The 17,318-nt window shown below is 53.9% G+C and overlaps 1 protein-coding gene across 1 annotated transcript; it reads right to left on the bottom strand.

Annotated features, from left to right (window-relative positions):
• Nucleotides 1-315: 315 nt before the first annotated feature.
• Nucleotides 316-5,982, bottom strand: MLN (motilin; the record flags this gene model as incomplete). The annotated part of the gene is made up of 4 exons (XM_079934318.1): nucleotides 316-329; nucleotides 636-744; nucleotides 3,805-3,921; nucleotides 5,860-5,982. The coding sequence occupies 4 exons, from the start codon at nucleotides 5,980-5,982 to the stop codon at nucleotides 316-318; spliced, it is 363 nt and encodes a 120-aa protein (XP_079790444.1).
• Between the last annotated feature and the right edge of the window lie 11,336 nt (nucleotides 5,983-17,318).

Here is a 17,318-nt window from a genome sequence, read left to right as displayed (position 1 = left end):
TAATTTAACCTCTCAGTTCCTCCGCCCCAAACGTTTTCCCCTGGCCTTTCTCTTCTCCTCCTGGGGACTAGGAGAAGAAATTGGTGGCTGTTTGTCACATAGGACCTAGCTTTGCACAAGTAACTCAGGCCGACCTTGACCCGGGGAAGGCCAAATGGGGCTCAGGACTTTGATTTGCAGAATGGATGAGGGGGAAAAAATGCAGGCTTTTGTGGCATACTACGCCAGGGTTTCCATTAGAGTCACCAACCAGCCTCAGCAGCGTTCGGGGAGGGAAGGAACAGATCTGTGCAGGGGGAGGGGTCGGGGTTGCTGTCATTTGTGGTCCTCTGCCAGAAAGGCGTTAGAGAAAGGGGTCTGAGCCCTGGAGGCAGGGCCTGGAGACGCCCCTGGCTGGGGAATTGGGCCTCCCCAACCACCGGCAGCCATCCGAGGCCCGCCCCCTCGCCCCCTCCCCGTACCCCCACCAAATCTGTGATTAGGCTCCCCTCGGAGATGGGGTGGGGTGTGGGAGCTTGCGGTAGAAGGCAGCTTCAGGTTCTCAAGAGCAAAGCAGAAAAACAAATCACAGCCCCCAAACCCTGCTTGGCTACGCTGCAGGAATATGAACCCAGAGGCGCCCTGGCTCCGCTTACCCTTCTGGCTGGACAGCAGCACCTCAGGCATCAGACCTTTCAGGGTGGCCCGGTCCTTTTCCAGCTGCCTGGAGTTCATCCTCATGCCAATTTCCACGGGAGCAGTCAGCTGTGAAATAAGGCAGAGTTAACAGAAGGCAGAGTGCGCCGTTGACCCCTGGGTGCCCTACAGGTGGTTGGAGGGACCGCGGGGGAGCCGTGCCACTCTTCCAGATCCTCTGGGGTCCTCTGGGAACTCTGGCCCCTCTCCCCAGTTCTCACCTGGGGGCTGCATCCTGGAAGTTGCTGAGACCAGCAGGGAGGGAGGAGGATCAACCAGCCTCACCCCGGTGGGGGAAGCTGGGATCAGAGCCCTCCCCTTCTCCTGAATGATAATAGCTAACACGTGGGAGTGTACCAGGTGCCAGGTGTCACTCTAAATGCTTTCCGTAGGTTAAGCCTCTCAATGACCCTATGATGTAGAGACACTAATGGGGATTAATATCCCCATTTTGCAGATGAGGCAACTGAGGACAAAGAGGTCAGGTAACTTGCTCAAGGCCACACGGGTACTAAATAGCAGAGGGAGAAGTACACCCAGAGGGCCTGGCTCCAGGGTCCGTTCCCGGGACCCCCAGGCTACGCTTTCTCTAGCACCCTGGGGACACAGGTAAGACCCTGGAGGAGCTGTCTGGAGGCTCTCCACCAAGAGAGGTTGTTGGGGCAGAGCAAGGGGCTCCAACCGATCTCCCCCCCTCAGAGCTTCCTGGTTCAATGGTCTTGCCACACAAGCCAAGACCCCCTAACTCTCCAGAGACCCACGATGGAGGAGTCCCAGGCCTGCTCCCCCACCTCCCACCCGACACACCGGGGGTGGGAAATGGACTCAGGAGGCCTGAAGGACAACCTTTGGGGCGGCTCTGCAGGCTGGCGGTTCCAGCCCTGCCTGTGCTGTTCCCTTGCTGTGGGAATGGTTTCCTTACTTTTAAAATGAAGAGGCTGGACTGGATGACCCAGAAAGGACCTCCTGGCCTGCATGTCATGGTTCTAAGGATAAGGAGAGGGGACAAGAGGTACCCACCCCAAGCCTCCTGAGATGTTACATCGGATATAACCTGTACTGTGGGAACCTCAGGGTCAGTGCCATAAACTCTGTCTCAGGTGCATTTTGAGGGCAATTCTGAGCGAGCTCCCCCTTTGCCAGGTGGAGGACTCGCTCCCGGCTCCCTCCTCTAGAGCCCAGGGAGCATTCGGGAAGGAAAAGAGTGCCCCCTCCTTCCTCCGCTGCAGTGACAGCACCGAGGTCACTCTCTGTGCCACATGTGTGACCTCACTGTCTGTGGACAGCATGCTGTGGGGACCCAAGGGGGTGCAAAGATCACTGGCCAGTGTTCACTGGGAGGCAGGAGGTGTGGAGTCCAGCTCTGTTCTGCCTTGACCACTGCGTGACCTTGGCAAGGCCCCCACTCTCTCTAGATATCAGTCTGCCAGTCTGCCCCACCCCCTTCCAGACCCCTTTACAGGAAAGTGTTCCACACTCAGCCCTGGGACTTCTTCTTTCTCCATCCACCCGCCCCGCCCCGCCCCGCCAAGGATCTCGCCTTGTCCTGGCCTGAAATTTTATATAATCGCTGATGACTCCCACATTTATGTCTCCAGCCCCAACTTTTCCTAAAGTCCAGACTTGCATATCTACCTGCCGGTGCAACATCTCCACCTGGGTGCCCAACAGGCATCTCACAGTTCACAGGTCCAGTTTGACCACCGGATCTTCTTCCTGCCAACCTGAGCTAACCACAGGCTTCACCGGCTCAGTGAGTGGCAAATCCTTCCTTCTAGGTTTTCCAGCCAAAAACCTTGAAGTCAGTTTTTACTTTTCTCTTTTTTCACATCCTATATCCATTCTTTCAGCAAATCCTGTGGGCTTGTACCTCCAAAATATTTCCAGAATCTGACCACTTTGCTCTGCCTCCCCCATGACCACCCTGGGCTGAAGCGCTCTCTCTCTCTCTCTCCTTCCCCCTCTCCTCTCCCTTCCTCCCTCTCCCCCTCTCCTCTGGGCCCACTCCTGCCTCAGGGCCTTTGCACTGGCTGTTTCTTCTGCCTGGAAAGCTCTTCCCTCAGATATCCTTATGGTTCACTCCCTCCCTCTCTTCAGGTCTTTGCACAAACACCAATCTACTCATGACACCTGCTCTGATCACCCTATTTAAAATTACCACCCACCCCTTCTCCTTTCCCTGTTTTATTTTCCTCCACATCACCTATCCCCACGTGACCTACTGTAAAGTTTGCTTATTTACCCTGCTTGCAGTCTGTTGCTGATGCTTCCAGTACCTTGTTTCTGTTCTCCCCGGGAGTGTGAGCTCCATGAGGGCAGAGGATTTGTCTGTTTTGTCACTCTATCCCCAGTGCCCAGAAGCGTGCCTTGCACGTAACGGAGGCTTAGTAAGTGTTCTCCGTCTGAATAAATGAGTCTGTGAAATTGAAGAGTCCTACTAGACAAACTCAAGGCTCTCTCCAGCCCTGACAATCTGTGCATCCTCACTGGGCGCTCAAGGCCCTGGACCCTGGGTCCTGAAGCAGTAGCTGTCTCCCAGCTCCAGTCTAGGGCAGGAAACGGCCCCCCGTTGTCTCTCCCTGAGGACCACAGCTGCCTTCTGATCGGCATCCTGCCTCCACTCCTGCCTCCTCCGTTCTTTCTGAGTCGCAGCAGATGACCTCCCTGCTCTGAACCCCCAATAGCCTCCCAGGTATCTTGCCTGGCCCACCAGGCCCTGCTGGCCTCTTGCCCTCTCTCAGCACCCGCTGGGCCTCGAGGGCCTCCGACCCACCAGGGGCTTCCTGAGCCGGGCCTTTGCACTCCCTGCTCCTTCCTCTGGGGTGTTCCTTCTCAGCTCTTTGCATGGGTGGCTCCTCCTGATGCTTCAGGTTTCACATCAAATGTCACCTCCTCTGAGAGGCCTTCCCTCCGCTCCCCCAGCCAAAGCAGTGTCCCCAGCCCCACTGTCACTCTCTGCTCTGCCTCCTTATTTGGGGCCTAAAATGGTTTATTGTCTCATCTTCGGTATCTGTTTCTCCCTCCTAGGATAGAGCTTGTTGCCTCAGTGTCTGGTTCACAGAACATTCTGTGGTGGCCGGGGACCATCCCCCTACTGGGTTTCTCTGCATTGCCCCCCTGTCTGCTCGCCTTGGTAACTTCCTTTACTTCTTCCTCCGAGGGTTCTGCGGAGTCCAGAGGGCCCACCTCCTCGGACCTCTGCTGTACACTCAGGGATTTCTTTTGCCCTTCGTACCGCTCCTTTTCCTAGGGGTTGAGCACAAAACTGTACAAAACTCACTCTCCCTCAACCATCCATACGGCCCCTTGGAGTCTCTACCCAGAGTGCTAAGTGGCCTGAGCTCCCGCTCAGGCCGAAAGAACCCCTTTTCCCAGCACCTCTCACAGGGTGTCTCAGACACCCAGCGGCTTGACAACGGCCCTCGATTTGCCCGGCAACAAGTCAACCAGAAGAGGAATCCGTTCCTTTGTAGTTCAAACATTACACCCAGGTTGTTACTGTTAATTAAGTTAAATGCTGAAAATAATGGCCGCCCTTCCTGCGTATTAAGTGTGAAAATGTGTTTTTCTTAGCAAAGAGCCTATAAAAAAGATGGTGAGGGCGCCGTGGGGTGGCCCCGAAACTGGAGCCCCTGGGAGGTGATTTATGAGGCAAGACAGGGAGATGAATTATGGAGGAAGGAGTTTGCAGCTTCTTCATAAAAATGCCGGTGCCTGGCAATGATGAGGAGGAAAACCACAGAGCAGATTAACGGCAGGCGTCCTTTGGTTGCCACTTTGCCAGCTCGTGTAACACTGAGTTTGATTCTTTCTGTCCAGCCCCACATCTTGCCGGGCATCCTGCTTGCTAGGTCCCTGAGCACTGAGATCAGATACACCCCCATTCCTTTGGTTTCTCTGAGGACACTCTGGGGGTTCAGCTCTGGGCCTGCCCTGGGACATGGTGATTCTGGAACAGCTGGTCATCTTTCCTGCAGAGGGAGCCAAGTGGTGGACGAAGGTAGGTTTAGGGGAGCCTCTGTATCTCCTCCATCACTTTGCATGTGCACCCCTGAAGAAGGGGAGCTGGGTCCAGCCTGGCCTCTGTAAAGGATGCTGTTCACTGGGTGTGTGGAAAGCTACCCTGGGACAGAGCGCGTTGCTAACAGAGGCTGTGCCTCAGGGCCACGTGACCTCCCAGAGAACTGACTCAGTCATGGATCCCCGTTGGAGCCTTGGTCTCAGACACGTGGGACATGAACGTCCATGACTTCATCCCATTTAAAGAGAAACAGGGAATTCCCTGGTGGTCCAGTGGTTAGGACTCTGCACTCTCACTGCTGAGGGCCCGGGTTCGATCCCTGGTTGGGGACCTAAAATCCCACAAGCCTTGTAGTGCGGCCAAAAAAAGAAAGAGAGAAACAAAGGTGGCGAGACACTCAGAACCCCTTGATGTGTAAAGTAAAAGGTCCAGGGAGGCAGGTCCAGCAGCCCAGTTTTCCTTAGGCTCTGCTGCCTGAGTTCCATTAAGCCTGCCCTGTTTTCTTCTGGGCTCTAAAGAGAAGGAGGCTTTGGCCACCACTCCCCGGAAAGACACCTTCTTTCCCGCTCGGACATTTGCGCCCACCTGTCCTCCATCCTTCTCTCTCAAGGCCCTCAGCTCAGGTTCCCCTCTTCCGCACCAGCCCACCATGTTTTCTCCTGCCCTGAACTCAGCGCGTACCAGCAGCATTACTTACTGGACAATTAATCACATCCTGCCTTGTGACATCTCCCTTTTGTTTGCTGTTATTAGTGAATCTTTCATATGTTTGTGTCTTGGCTGCCGAGCCAGCTCCCTGAAGATGGGAGGTTCTGAGATTTCCTTGCGTGTCTGGCCTCTCACCCGGGGTGCGCTTTGTGATGCAGAGATGTTCCACAAATATTTATTGGCTTGTTAATTGAAAACTTCCCCTGAAGGATGGGCAGGGGTGGGAAAAGATGTCGCCCGTGGGAGCCACTGATACCTTTGTGGCACTAGTGAAAGAGTGGAAGTGGCCGGGGGTACGGCTGGGGTCTGGGGTTATCTGGGGTCCTGGTTTTTCATATTCGCCTCAGTGTCCCTGGCATAGCTGATTAAACGTGGGTTTACTGAAGGAACACTTATGCCTCAGAGAAACTAATGTGACTTCAGTGCTGAGCAGGGCTGTGGGTCAACTCGGCCACACTGGGGAGGCGGGCAGCCTGGTGAAGGCTGGTGAAGATGGGAATGTAGGCTTCCGTCTGGGAAGCCAGCATGGTGGCTGCATGCACCACCAGCAGAAAGGCCACGGCCTTGCAGGACAGCATCCTGGAGCTGGACGAAAACAGGGAGCTCCTGTCACCAATGTAGGGTACAGGGACAGGCTGCTGCGTCGGAGGCAGGAGCCCTCAGCTCTGGTCCATGGCCCACCTGGAGCTGTGTGATCCGGAGCAAGCCACTTACCCTGTCTGGACTTGGGTCTGGTGTGGGGCTGTACCAGAGGAACTCAGAGCCCCCTCTCTGCCCTAAGCACCCAGGAGAGGCTGCCCTGCCCCCTGCACACACCGGGGAAGAATCATTCCACGTGGCCCTTCCCTTTGTTACTGACGAGGTCTCCTGGGGTCAGCTGGGCTAATGAAGCAGGAGGGACCCCATGTTGCAGATTAAAAAACTCTTAGATTGTCAGCAGAACCAAGCCCCAAGATCCAGAGAACCCTGCCTGCTCCCTGAGCCGATTAGGATGATAAAAGGGATGGACCCAGGCCCAGCTGATTCCAGCTCTGCCTGGGAGCACTGGGCCAAGACCCCAGGTCTAGAGAGGAAGGGCGCAGACCCTCTGCCCATGCAGAGGCAGAGCCAGATTGGAAGACTTCAGCTTGGAGCAGCATCTAAGAGCAGAGCAGGGTTCCCATCCCTCTGGGCCAGCACCGGCTCTGGAACAAACCCTTTCCCAGCTCCAGCGAGTCCAGCTGCCTGCTGGCCGCCATCCAGAAACAACTTCCTCCCTGTAACAACCCGCACCAATGCCACCAGTGCTGGCGAGGTGCCAGCGTGAGCATGTGTGAGGCCCTCCCACATCCTGGAAGTGGGTGTGTCAGGAATGGCTGGCGGGAAGGAGGGCTGCCAAGACACCAGGGAGCAGGTGGGCGTGAGGACCTCAGGAGTGCAGGGACTTGAGAGAGGGGCCGGGGCAGGATGGTCCTGTGGAGGGGGGCGTGGCCTGCTGGGCGCTGGCCTTGGTTGATTCCTTACCATTCCAAGCCCTCTCCTGCACACTCCTCATGTCCACCTGGGAGCAGGTGTGATCTAGGGAGTACAGGAGGCCTGGGGAGGTGAAGGGACCCATATGAAGGCAGCGGGGGCTGGAGGCCTGGCCTTCTGAGGCCCGGCGCTCGTCCTAATACGCTCTCCATGTGGCCTCTGCCCACAGAAAGGGGAGAAGGGCACCACAGCGGGCAGGCCCCTGGAGCAGGGAAGGGAGACCGGAGCAGCCTCTGCTGCAGCGGGGGTGGGGGGATTACAGGGTTCAGATAAAGAGCTTCTGGGGGTCACCTCAGGGCTCCCTTGGGCAGGCTGGATTCCATTGGGAGGAGAAGGTCCTGCCCCAGACTGGCCTCCAAGCTTCCCTGCAGGTCCAACTTCGACTCTCCCTTTGGAGAGAATCTTCCAAGGCTGTGGGCCTGCGTCCTGCCTCTCCACTAGGACCCGTCTCCTTGGTTGTGTGAAGGCCCCTCTGCCTTCTTGTTCTCCCACTGCCCTGTCCTACTTGGTCTCTCCATGTCGCTAAAACTCCACGAGAAAGAACACGACAGCTCAGACAGCCAAAGCCCCCCATGCCGGCTGCATACAAATTCCCAGGAGGGTGGGACGGACCACCCACCCACTGAAGATCACGTCTCAGAAACTGAGGCCCTGTGCTCTGTTGAGGTAACAGAGCTCCCTTTCAGAGGACACAGCTGTGTCACATTAATGGTGTCCCATTTCCTTCACGGAGATGCTATGGGTCCCTTTTCATTCTGGTGTTCACATTTAATTCACTCCAGAAGAATCAATAAAAACTTTAAATTAAAAAAAGGCAAAAATCCAATTGCTGCTCATTTTCGTGCTCCAACTGGCAGCCGGCATGTCACCTACATTCATTTGCGTTCTGGGGAGCTCAGAATAGGAGCGAGGGCTTTTCATATGACGAGCTGCTGATTTTCCTTTTCCGTCACCGGGAGTGGGGCTCCAGGCTTCCGGCGCTCGGCTCTGGCTGAGGGGGCACCTGTCTCTTCTCTCTCTCTCCTTGAGGAAGCCTGGGCCCCACTAGTCTTGCCCAGCCGTGTCGTCTCCCTAGGGACCCAGCCTTTCCCCTTAACTTCCCGGGGCCAAGACTCCATGCCAAGTGGGATGGCCCTGCACCCAGGCCGGGCTCTGGCTTGGGTTCCCGGCCTGCAGTCGATGGCACCACCGACCCCAGACAGCTTCACTTTTGCCAGGATTTGCACCCCCTGCTCCTCCCTCCAGCCTGCACGCCTCCGGGCAGCCCTGCGCTTGCCCGCTGTGTACAGCTTTAACCCGTACGCTGGAAGCCAGCTCGGGGTACTCAGTCTGAAGCCCAGGTGGGTATTTGAAGGTGGCAGAGGGCCACAGGAGCGGGTCAGCTCACCCCGGAGAGCTCTGGACGGGGCGGGCTCGGCTCACATCCCATCCTCAGGCTACTGCTGATACCTCCCCCGCCCACCTTCTCTGGCTACTCACAGTGTGAGTGTGGTCTGAGTGGGCCAGGCAGAGCCTCTCTCTGCTTGTCCACTGGTGTCTGACTGGTCTGATGGGCCCTTATATACCCCCTGCCCTCCCTTTGGAGCCCATTAACCTTTGGCCATACCTTTGGGGGCTCTGGGTGGGGAGCCTGGATTCTTGAAGCTCGTGGAAACAATGGGCAGGGCCTGCCACGCTGTGGATGTCGGGCCTTTCCTGGAAGGCCTTTTCCTCGAGTGACAGGTTTGGTGGAGGCCAGCCCCCGCCCAGATGGCATTCTCCTGTCCACTTAGAGCTCGACTGCCGCTCAGAGGGTCATTTTAACAAAAGCCCTTTCTTTTTGTTACTTAAATATATAATGTTGACCGTCTCCAGGCCACCCTATTGATCAGATTCTCTGTTGGCCTGTCAAAGTGCTGTACTAGGAAGATAACTTGTCTTTGGCCTTTCCCCTGAAGCTCCTCACAAAAGAAAGGACACCAGAGTGTGTGGCAGCATTTCAATAGATTAGGGAAAAGCAAATGGCAGTCCAGACCCAGGGCCGTGGAGGCCCAGAGTCTCCGTGGAGGGCCAGGGAAGGCGTAATGCTTTCAGTACAAAAGGTTTGTAGCCTAAATGGGGAGAAGGGACACCTACCCTGGAAATCTTTTGTGGTAATTGTGTCATTCAAATGGTAACTTTAAAAATATTCAAAGAGGGAAGAGGTGAACCTATTCTTTAGTCAGACAGGGCTGGCCGCTGCTGGCTGGTGCCCTTTCCAAATACAGTGGCGACTCTGGTACCACTCAGGGGACGCTCGGCACACGTGTTCTAATTAAATCTCAGCAACCCCATGAGGTTGGTGCTCCTATTTTCCCCATTTTATAGATAAGGAAACTGAAGCACAATTAAATCCCTCTTCTGTGACCCTACTGCAAGATCTCTTCATATAAAGGTCAAGGCTGGATGTGACCAGGTGTGGCAGAGGGTGGGAGCGGGGGCTTCTGGGATGCAGGACACACACAGGTGCAGAGGATGGTGGTGTCCCGGGAGGTCCACTGTGTGGCTGGAAAAGGGTCAGTCTGGGAGCCTTAGAAACCAAGTAGAAGGATTTAGATTTGATGGCGGAGGAAGCCGGGGGTCCTCACGGTGTCTTGAAGGGGATACAACAAACGTGTCATGGTGGAAGATCACTCAGTGTCTGGGTGTAGGCGTAGGAGCAGGGAGAGGCGGGGCTGGGAGACCACTGGGGAGGTGGCTGGGCAGATTGGTGTGAAGTCCCGAGAGTCTGGTGGGCAGAGGCCTTTCCCCAGGTGAACGTTGTTGGCCATTAGTGTCTTCCAGAGAGGCTGCCCCAAACATTCAGAAGCCCTGCTCCTCATCCAGGAACGCCTATCTTGTCGTCCTTCCATCAGCTCTGGCTTTTGTCCTCTGAAAGAAGCAAATGTTTGCAGTGCTTCAAACCCAACCCAGATAACCTCTAAATTCCCTGCTCAGCAGGGCTTCCCACCAGCTGGGGCTCTGTGTTCTATTCCAGATGCAAGGTTAGACCTCTTCCGGTGTGCTGGATTGGTGACACACTTGTGCATTGGGTCTCTGGAGTCTGAAATTTATCTTAGAGGAATTAGAGCTCAAAATGCCAGGGCTTGGAACTGAATTGCCATTTCTTAACCCTGGCCTGATCAGAGTCTCAGTGTCCCCGTTTCGAGAGAGACTTTTAAGACAAGGTCAGAGAGCTTGGTGGGGGCATAGTAGCCTGAGGGCTGTGAAGGAGCCCTTCCCAGGCTCAGGGAAGCTCGTGGGCTCCTACGACATCTGCATCTCCAGCGTCTCGACCAGGGGTCAGTCAATATGGGTCAAATCCAGCTCGCCCTCTATTTTTATATAGACTTTGAGCTAAGAGTAATTTTTACATTTTTAATAATAAAAAAATCAAAAGAAGAATAATATTTAGTGACAGGTGAATTGATATGAAATTCACATTTCCGTGTCTATAAATAAAGTTTTATTGGAACACAGCCATGCTCATTCTTTGCTTATTGTCTATGGCTGCTTTGGGGCTATAGCAGCAGGGTTGGAATAGTTGAGACATTAATGCCCACAAGGCCAAAAATATTTTTTATCTGGACCTTATAGGAAAAGTTTGCTGACCCCTGACCTCGACAGTGTCTGGAGTGTGAAAGCTGTTTGATACGTAATAAATATCAGCCAGACATCACACGTATCAGTTTTAAAAAAATCTCACAACAACCCAATGAGGCTGGTGTGGCTACTATCCCATTTTATAGGTGGGAAAACTGAGCTAAAACAGCTGCCCTAACGTCACACAGCTATTAAAATGGCAGGACCAGGGTTCAAACTCAGGAGTCTGGCTTTAGAATCCAGTGTGCTCTTTTGCCTCTCAGTATCTGATGAGTGAGCACGTGAATGTTTACAGCTGGGGAAAGCCCATAACAGCGGCCAGGTACAAATTCTCCAAACCTGTGGCTCTCTCCCTAAGCCATCTGCCTGGCAAGGCATCTGACTGTGACGCAGTCCCAGCTGACCAACTGGGACACGCATAGACGGTTCTCGTATGTTCTTAGGTTTGGAGAGACCAGATCTGGACCCAAGAAGGACTGCAGCTGGCAGGGGGTGGGGGGGCGCGGCAAGCCTGTCTGCCAAGCACGGGGGAGATGCGAAGCTATTCCTGCCCCCCGCCCCTTCACACTCTGCTGGGCCAGTCTGGGCTCTGGTCCAGAGACACCTTCAAGACACTCTGTCTGGGCTTCCCTGGTGGCGCAGTGGTTGGGAGTCCGCCTGCCGACGCAGGGGACACAGATTCGTGCCCCAGTCCGGGAGGATCCCACATGCCGTGGAGCGGCTGGGCCCGTGAGCCATGGCCGCTGGGCCTGCGTGTCCGGAGCCTGTGCTCCGCAACGGGAGAGGCCACGACAGTGAGAGGCCCGCGTACCGCAAAAAAAAAAAAAAAAAAAAAAAAAAGACACTCTGTCTGAGAAATGATTAGGAGCCTGGAAACCGGAGACAGGCCTGCAATGAGGGATGGGGAGAAGGGAAGTGTTGGAAACAGTAAATAACCTGGGATCAATTTTCTGGGCGTAAATAGCATTATCCTGAATTGCTTCTGTGATTCAGTACTTCTGATCCAAGCAATTTGCAGTGCTACGCTATGATATCTGCAGTTTGGTGTGGAAGGAAGGCAAATCGGGGTTCATAAAGGGCTACGCCTCGTAGGGCAGAGAGGGATGTAGACTATGGGGGAGGGGGTGGGGGGGCTTAAGGTCTGCTATGGGGTCACAAACAGGGTTAGTGGCACCAGCCACAAGGACATGTCCCTCTTGGCGGCAGATCTTGTGGGTCGGCCCTTTAGGAACCGACTCAGCGAGAACAGGCCTGTTTTCCCCTAGCTGTCAGGTGCCTTGGCCTCGACGTGTATTTTCCACTGTCACGGTTACTGCTTCAGGAACGGAGAGGTGGCCGGATAACAAGCCTGATAACGACAACTTTGTCTTTATCATGTACACCGTCTCTCCCTCCAAATGCTCAATTAGTGGCTGTTTCTCCTGCTAGAAACTGGACAAAAATAAGATGAAGGCATAATCTGATGTTCTTCATTCTCCAAATGGGAATTGCCCCGGATGTGCAGCGGCTGAAGCTGAGGGGAGGCATAAAAACCTAACGCAAGTCAAGAGAAAGGAAGTTCCCAAAACCCAGAGGAAATGACTCAAACCACATGTGGGCACTTGATTGCCTCTTTCCCCCGTGTTGGGCAGAGGTATTAGCAGCTTAGCTCTCCTCTCCTCATGACCTTGAAAATATCATTTGCGGGGTACCGCGGTAACATCTTCATTAATGGCCTGGAACAGGGAGGCAAAGGCATGTTAATTACATTTGCAGCTGAGACTAAATTGGGAGATGTAGCCAACGTCAGGATGGACAGAGACCTAATGCAAGAAGACGTCAGGAGGTTAGAACTGTGAGCTGGAAACGGGCAGGTGAGTTGCTGGACATATGTCATCGAGGCCCCGAGGACACAGCACGGAGGATGTGGGTGACAGGCAGGGGTTGGCAGAGAAGGAAAGCTGCGACTGGGGGCTCCTGGGGGGAGGTGTGGCGGCCGAACACTGTTTCCCCTCAAAGAGGCAGAGGGCGTCTAGAGGATGACGGAGTTCAGATGAACAAAAATAGCCCGGGATTGCTGGGAGTGCCAAAGCTTACGGCATCAAAATGAAAAATGAAAGGTTTCCAAAGGTCAGCTTGCCCAGAACTCTGGGAAGAATTAAACATGCACTGCTCACCTTATGCCAAGGCCAAGGAGAGGCAAAGAACCCGCTTCTCAAGTGCGGGAGCTGCGGGGGAGGGGGAGGGATAGCTGTTGCTTCCCCTTCGGTTCCAAGCCCTTGATGCCCCCCACAGAGCTGGGGGTGTGCGACTGGGCTCACGGGCAAAACTCCTAGCCCATGGGGACGGCATTTAAAACTGGGGCAGGCAAAGCACCGAGAGATGTATTTTAGGCAATGACTGTGCCCTGGCCCAGGGGACACAGGCTTCGGTGACCTGTGGGGTATTTTTGCTCTTTTCCTTCTATGGCTCAGGGTCCTTTTTCAGAACACACAAATGATTCACTGAGAAATGATACACAGCAGACACCACTGTAGCCCAAGAACCCCTGGTAGAGAAGCAGTGCCAGTGGAGAGGAGAACAGAGACATGCAGAGGGTCCATCCAGGATCAACTTCCAATTTGTTGAGCTTCTTGTTTGTGTGTTACATCTGCTACTTCAATGAACATTCCTGTGTCTCCGGTTTCCTGTAGAGTCCATCCCACGCTCGACCACAACCTGGACCCGAAACAATCCGATAAGATCTATTCGGTTCGGCCGCCTGGACTGTCGACAGTGTGCACAGAACTTCGGGACTTGGCTGAGTTTCACAATAGCATTCCTGCCGACCTCCCGGTCAATACATCCCTGGGTGGTTAATATACTCCTAGAAATGTCCCAGTCACCAACTTGCTTCTGGGTTCCCTTTCTATTTATGGGGGTTTATCACGAAAGCTGCTGCTATAAAACTTTAAGAAGAAGAGGTCCCATAACTTTTCTTCCAGGGACAGGACGCGGGTGCTAAGAGCTGGGTCTGTGGCCCGGACTTCGGTGAGATCTGTTCCTTCTGTGAATTGAACTGATAACACCGGGTCTCCTTTTCATTGAATTTTAGCTATATGTATTTATTTTTATGGAGATGATAGATGTGTGTGAAGAGAAAGCAGATGGCTTTGCAAGTGACGAATTAATTTTAAGGAAAGTTTGGCCTCTCATAAGCTGAAGCACCTCCTTTCTCTTCAACCCCTTCGGGGCAGGCAGCTCGCAGCTCCCTGATCCCAGGGCACGAGATGCTGGAACAAGGAGGCAGAGACAGCTGACATGTTTTCATAAATGATCAGGGAAGTTGGTGCTTGAGAAAAGTTCGTGCTTTCATGTTTAAGAAGGAGAGAAGTCTTGGTAGAGGTTTTATGCTGTGTGGATGGGAGCCAAAGTCATTTCAAATGTCAACCTAATCCAGGGTAGATTCAGGTAAAAGGTGTTAGCGGTCCCAACTTCTTCTCTTCCATTGCATCACTGAACCTCAGTCGCTGACCTTCCCACATTTGCTGGGCTGACGCTTTTTGGATCTGGGGGGCTGCCAACGGCTCCTAACGGGAGCAGCGGGCCACATGCAGCCTCTGCTGTTGACAGCTGTGGCAGTCACGCAGGCTCCTTCACACCAGCCCACTCTGGAGGCGAGTGGCAGGGAAAGGGGGAGGATTCTGTTTCCTCTGTGGTCCAGCGCTAGGGTTGGGTGGCCAGGTGGGGTCTGGGCAAGCGTGGTGGGCAATGGAGGAGGGTGAGTTTACCCAGGAATTCAGGGGGCATTGTTTGCTGCTAAAGGGGCCATTCACAGCTCCGGCCTCTTCACGAATGTCTGGCTGAGCAGAGACCTGGTCTCCCACGACGGTAAGCGTGGTCCTCAGGTCCTGAACCATTGTGGTCTACCGTGCACCACATCTAAGTAAAGGAGGTGCCAAATGGGAAGGTCCTAAAATCCCAGCTGGGATAGCAAGGCAAGACAGAGGCATGACCTCGTGCTCACACCATAGGATCCAGGACATCAGCAAGATGAATTTGGAGAGAGCAGTTTAGATAGTGGCAAGCCTTGACTACTCTCCCCTAGACTTAACACAAGAAAGAGCCGCCCAGAGCAGCCCTGAAGACGGGGGCATTAGAGCTCACCCTCACCGCCCCTGGGAGCACTCAGAGCACTGTCTGTTTCCTTTTCCACTTCTTAGAATATGATTTTTCTTGAAAGAGCAACCACGTTATTGGGAAACTGCAGCCCCAAACACTGCAGGACTTTGAGGGAACACCCCCCAGTCTCAGGCAAGACCCAATCACAGAGATATTCATTTAATCGTTATTCACCCAGGGCCTATAGCACGAATGTTTGACTGTCAGAACTGAATTCCACCCCAAAGAAAAGCTATCCTCAGAGAAGATTTGCAGTTGTTCTTTGTAAAAAGGAGAGAAAAAAGAGGGAATTTATTTAAAATAGACACGAGTAAGCTCCCAAGGGACAGGAGACATAAATTGAAAGAACAGCGCCTATCAGACTTGAATCCTCCCGGTTTAGGGTTCTACTGAGGAGGAGGGAAAATGAAAGGGAAACGAGTATCCCCACTCACTTCCAAGTGACATCAAGGCAGTCGGCTTGTGACAGGAAGATTACCTGCAGGAGGGCTTCATTTGATGTGAAAAGGGTTAACGTTATTTTAGTAGATTAGACCTTCTCTGGGTCTCTTGGGGTGAAAAGCAAATTCAGAGCTTTCACATGAAGGGATGTGCATGAGCCCTTTCTAGATACTGGCAACAAAAGCGGGCGAAATGGCCAGACTTGCTTTGTGTTTTAACACACAGGCTCGTGAGGACCATGGTTTTTATTATTCTCAATTTAGGGATGGACTTGCTGGGTTGTGGGGAGGTGATAGGGTGCAAGGGTGGGACTATGTTAAAAGCTTCAGCCAAAGACACTGGGCGTGGACTGATAATCACAGTCCATATCCACAGAAGCACATGCTCTGGTGGACAAGGAAGGTGAATAGCCAGGAATCAATGCTGAATACCAGGAGAGGGGAGTAAGCTCTAGAGGACTCCAGAGGAGAGGACTCCCTTAAGGCGAGTCATCAGGGAGGGCTTCCAAGGCAGGGTGGGATGGGAGTGGGGTGAGCAGACTTTGGCTATGTGGCGGGAAGGCATGTGAGACTCAGAAACCTCCGTTCCCATGCCACCATTTTCTCCCTTTCCGACTCTTTCTCTTTCCTCGTCGCCGCATTCCTCTGTCCTCGGCACCTCCCCACACGCCACCTCCACCCTCCCCAGAGACTGAGGACACGTTTCAGGCCAGCCGTGTTATTGGATTTTAAATGATGCTATGGCTTTTTAATTCTTGCTTTAATTGCCTTTCCATGCAGGGCACCGAGAATGGTTGATTACAGGGCATCTGGGCCTGGCGATGACATTCCTTATCCGATGTCCCTTCAAGCTGCAGTGAAAAGGACGAACTCTTAGGGCCTTGAGAATGGGGTTTTCTTAGGCCTTGCACCGCCACCCCCCCTCCCCCCTCCTCCAACCTGCAGGCACCGGGTGGTGGCTCGGGACGAAGGTGCTGTCCGTGGTGCTGACGGCCCAGGCCGCCCCAGTCAACCAGGCTCTCTGGCCAGCCCAGGGCACACCTTCAAGCAGCTTTGGAACTTGGAGGGTCGAATAATTTAAACGAATGGACTTGGACATACTTCCCATTTCCCCTAAGGGCAGAAAAACATTCCCTGTTGCGTCTCTGGAATGACTACCCCTCATTCAACGGTACTCAGCGGCAAAGTGGGGTTGAGTGGCACTGCCGGGAGCTGGGAGAACAAGAGATTTGGAAGGATGGGGAGAGGAGTGTGGGCAGGCTCTGCTACAACCTTCCTGCTGTGCGTGGGGGCCCAAGGGAGAGGAGCCCTGAAAATAAGACCCAGCCTGGCAGCCATGCCCAGCTCCTTCCCTCAGCCTCTGGCCTGGTCAGGCCCATATGGGGGGTCCAATTTGTCCCCTCAACATTTTCCCTCAATGCTCATCACAACAGGCTCAGCACTGTGCCAAAGAGAAGGCTCCCACTTTGTCCTAAACGACTCACAGCTGCTTAGTGAGGCCAGGCTCCCACGGATGCACACGGGCAGATGCTGCGTGGGGATGAGACAGCTCATTAGAGGATTAAACATTCTGGGTGTGGTGGTAACTGCGTGGGGTGGGCAGCAGGCCTTTCCTCAAACTCACAAGCTGCTGCCCAGAGGTCCTGCATGACAGCTTCCGGCCTGGGCCCAGCTCGCGTTCAAGGGAGGGGTACCCTGGAGGTACCCAGGGAGGGGTACTGTTCCATCTCACTGGCTGCTGCTCTGGGTTTCTGCTCTCTCCTCCAAGCATTCTCTGTTTTCTCCCTCACACCCCGTCTCACAGCCTAGCAGTGAGTAGCTGCATCTGATGGGTCCCTCTCCATAGATGTCACACATCTCTTTCTCTACTTTTCTTTCCTCTGAGAACTTAATCCACTTGGAATCCTCCTGTGTCCGGTAGATCCATGGTCATAGTCAATGACCAGGGGGCTATGTATCCAGTGCTCTGTGAACAGGAATGCAGTCCACTTCCTGAGGGCTGAACACTCTCTGGGACAGAGGAGGGCAGGAGGACCACTTCCCATCCAGGGGGGTCCTGAACGGGGTGATTTCTAGAAAGCCAAGGAGGCCACAATTTCTTGCTGAGGCCACCTTGGCACCACCTGTATTTTTTCCAACACCAGCAAACAATTCCACGTCTAAGGATACAGATGAACAGCCAGATGAAGAGATAAACAGGGCGAGGTCTGGTACATGGTACA

The sequence above is a fragment of the Stenella coeruleoalba genome, assembly GCF_951394435.1.
Source record: "Stenella coeruleoalba genome assembly, chromosome: 10".
Taxonomy (NCBI): Eukaryota; Metazoa; Chordata; class Mammalia; order Artiodactyla; family Delphinidae; genus Stenella; species Stenella coeruleoalba.
The sequence above is the reverse complement of the archived record's forward strand: the minus strand, read 5'-3'. Positions and strand labels throughout refer to the sequence as shown.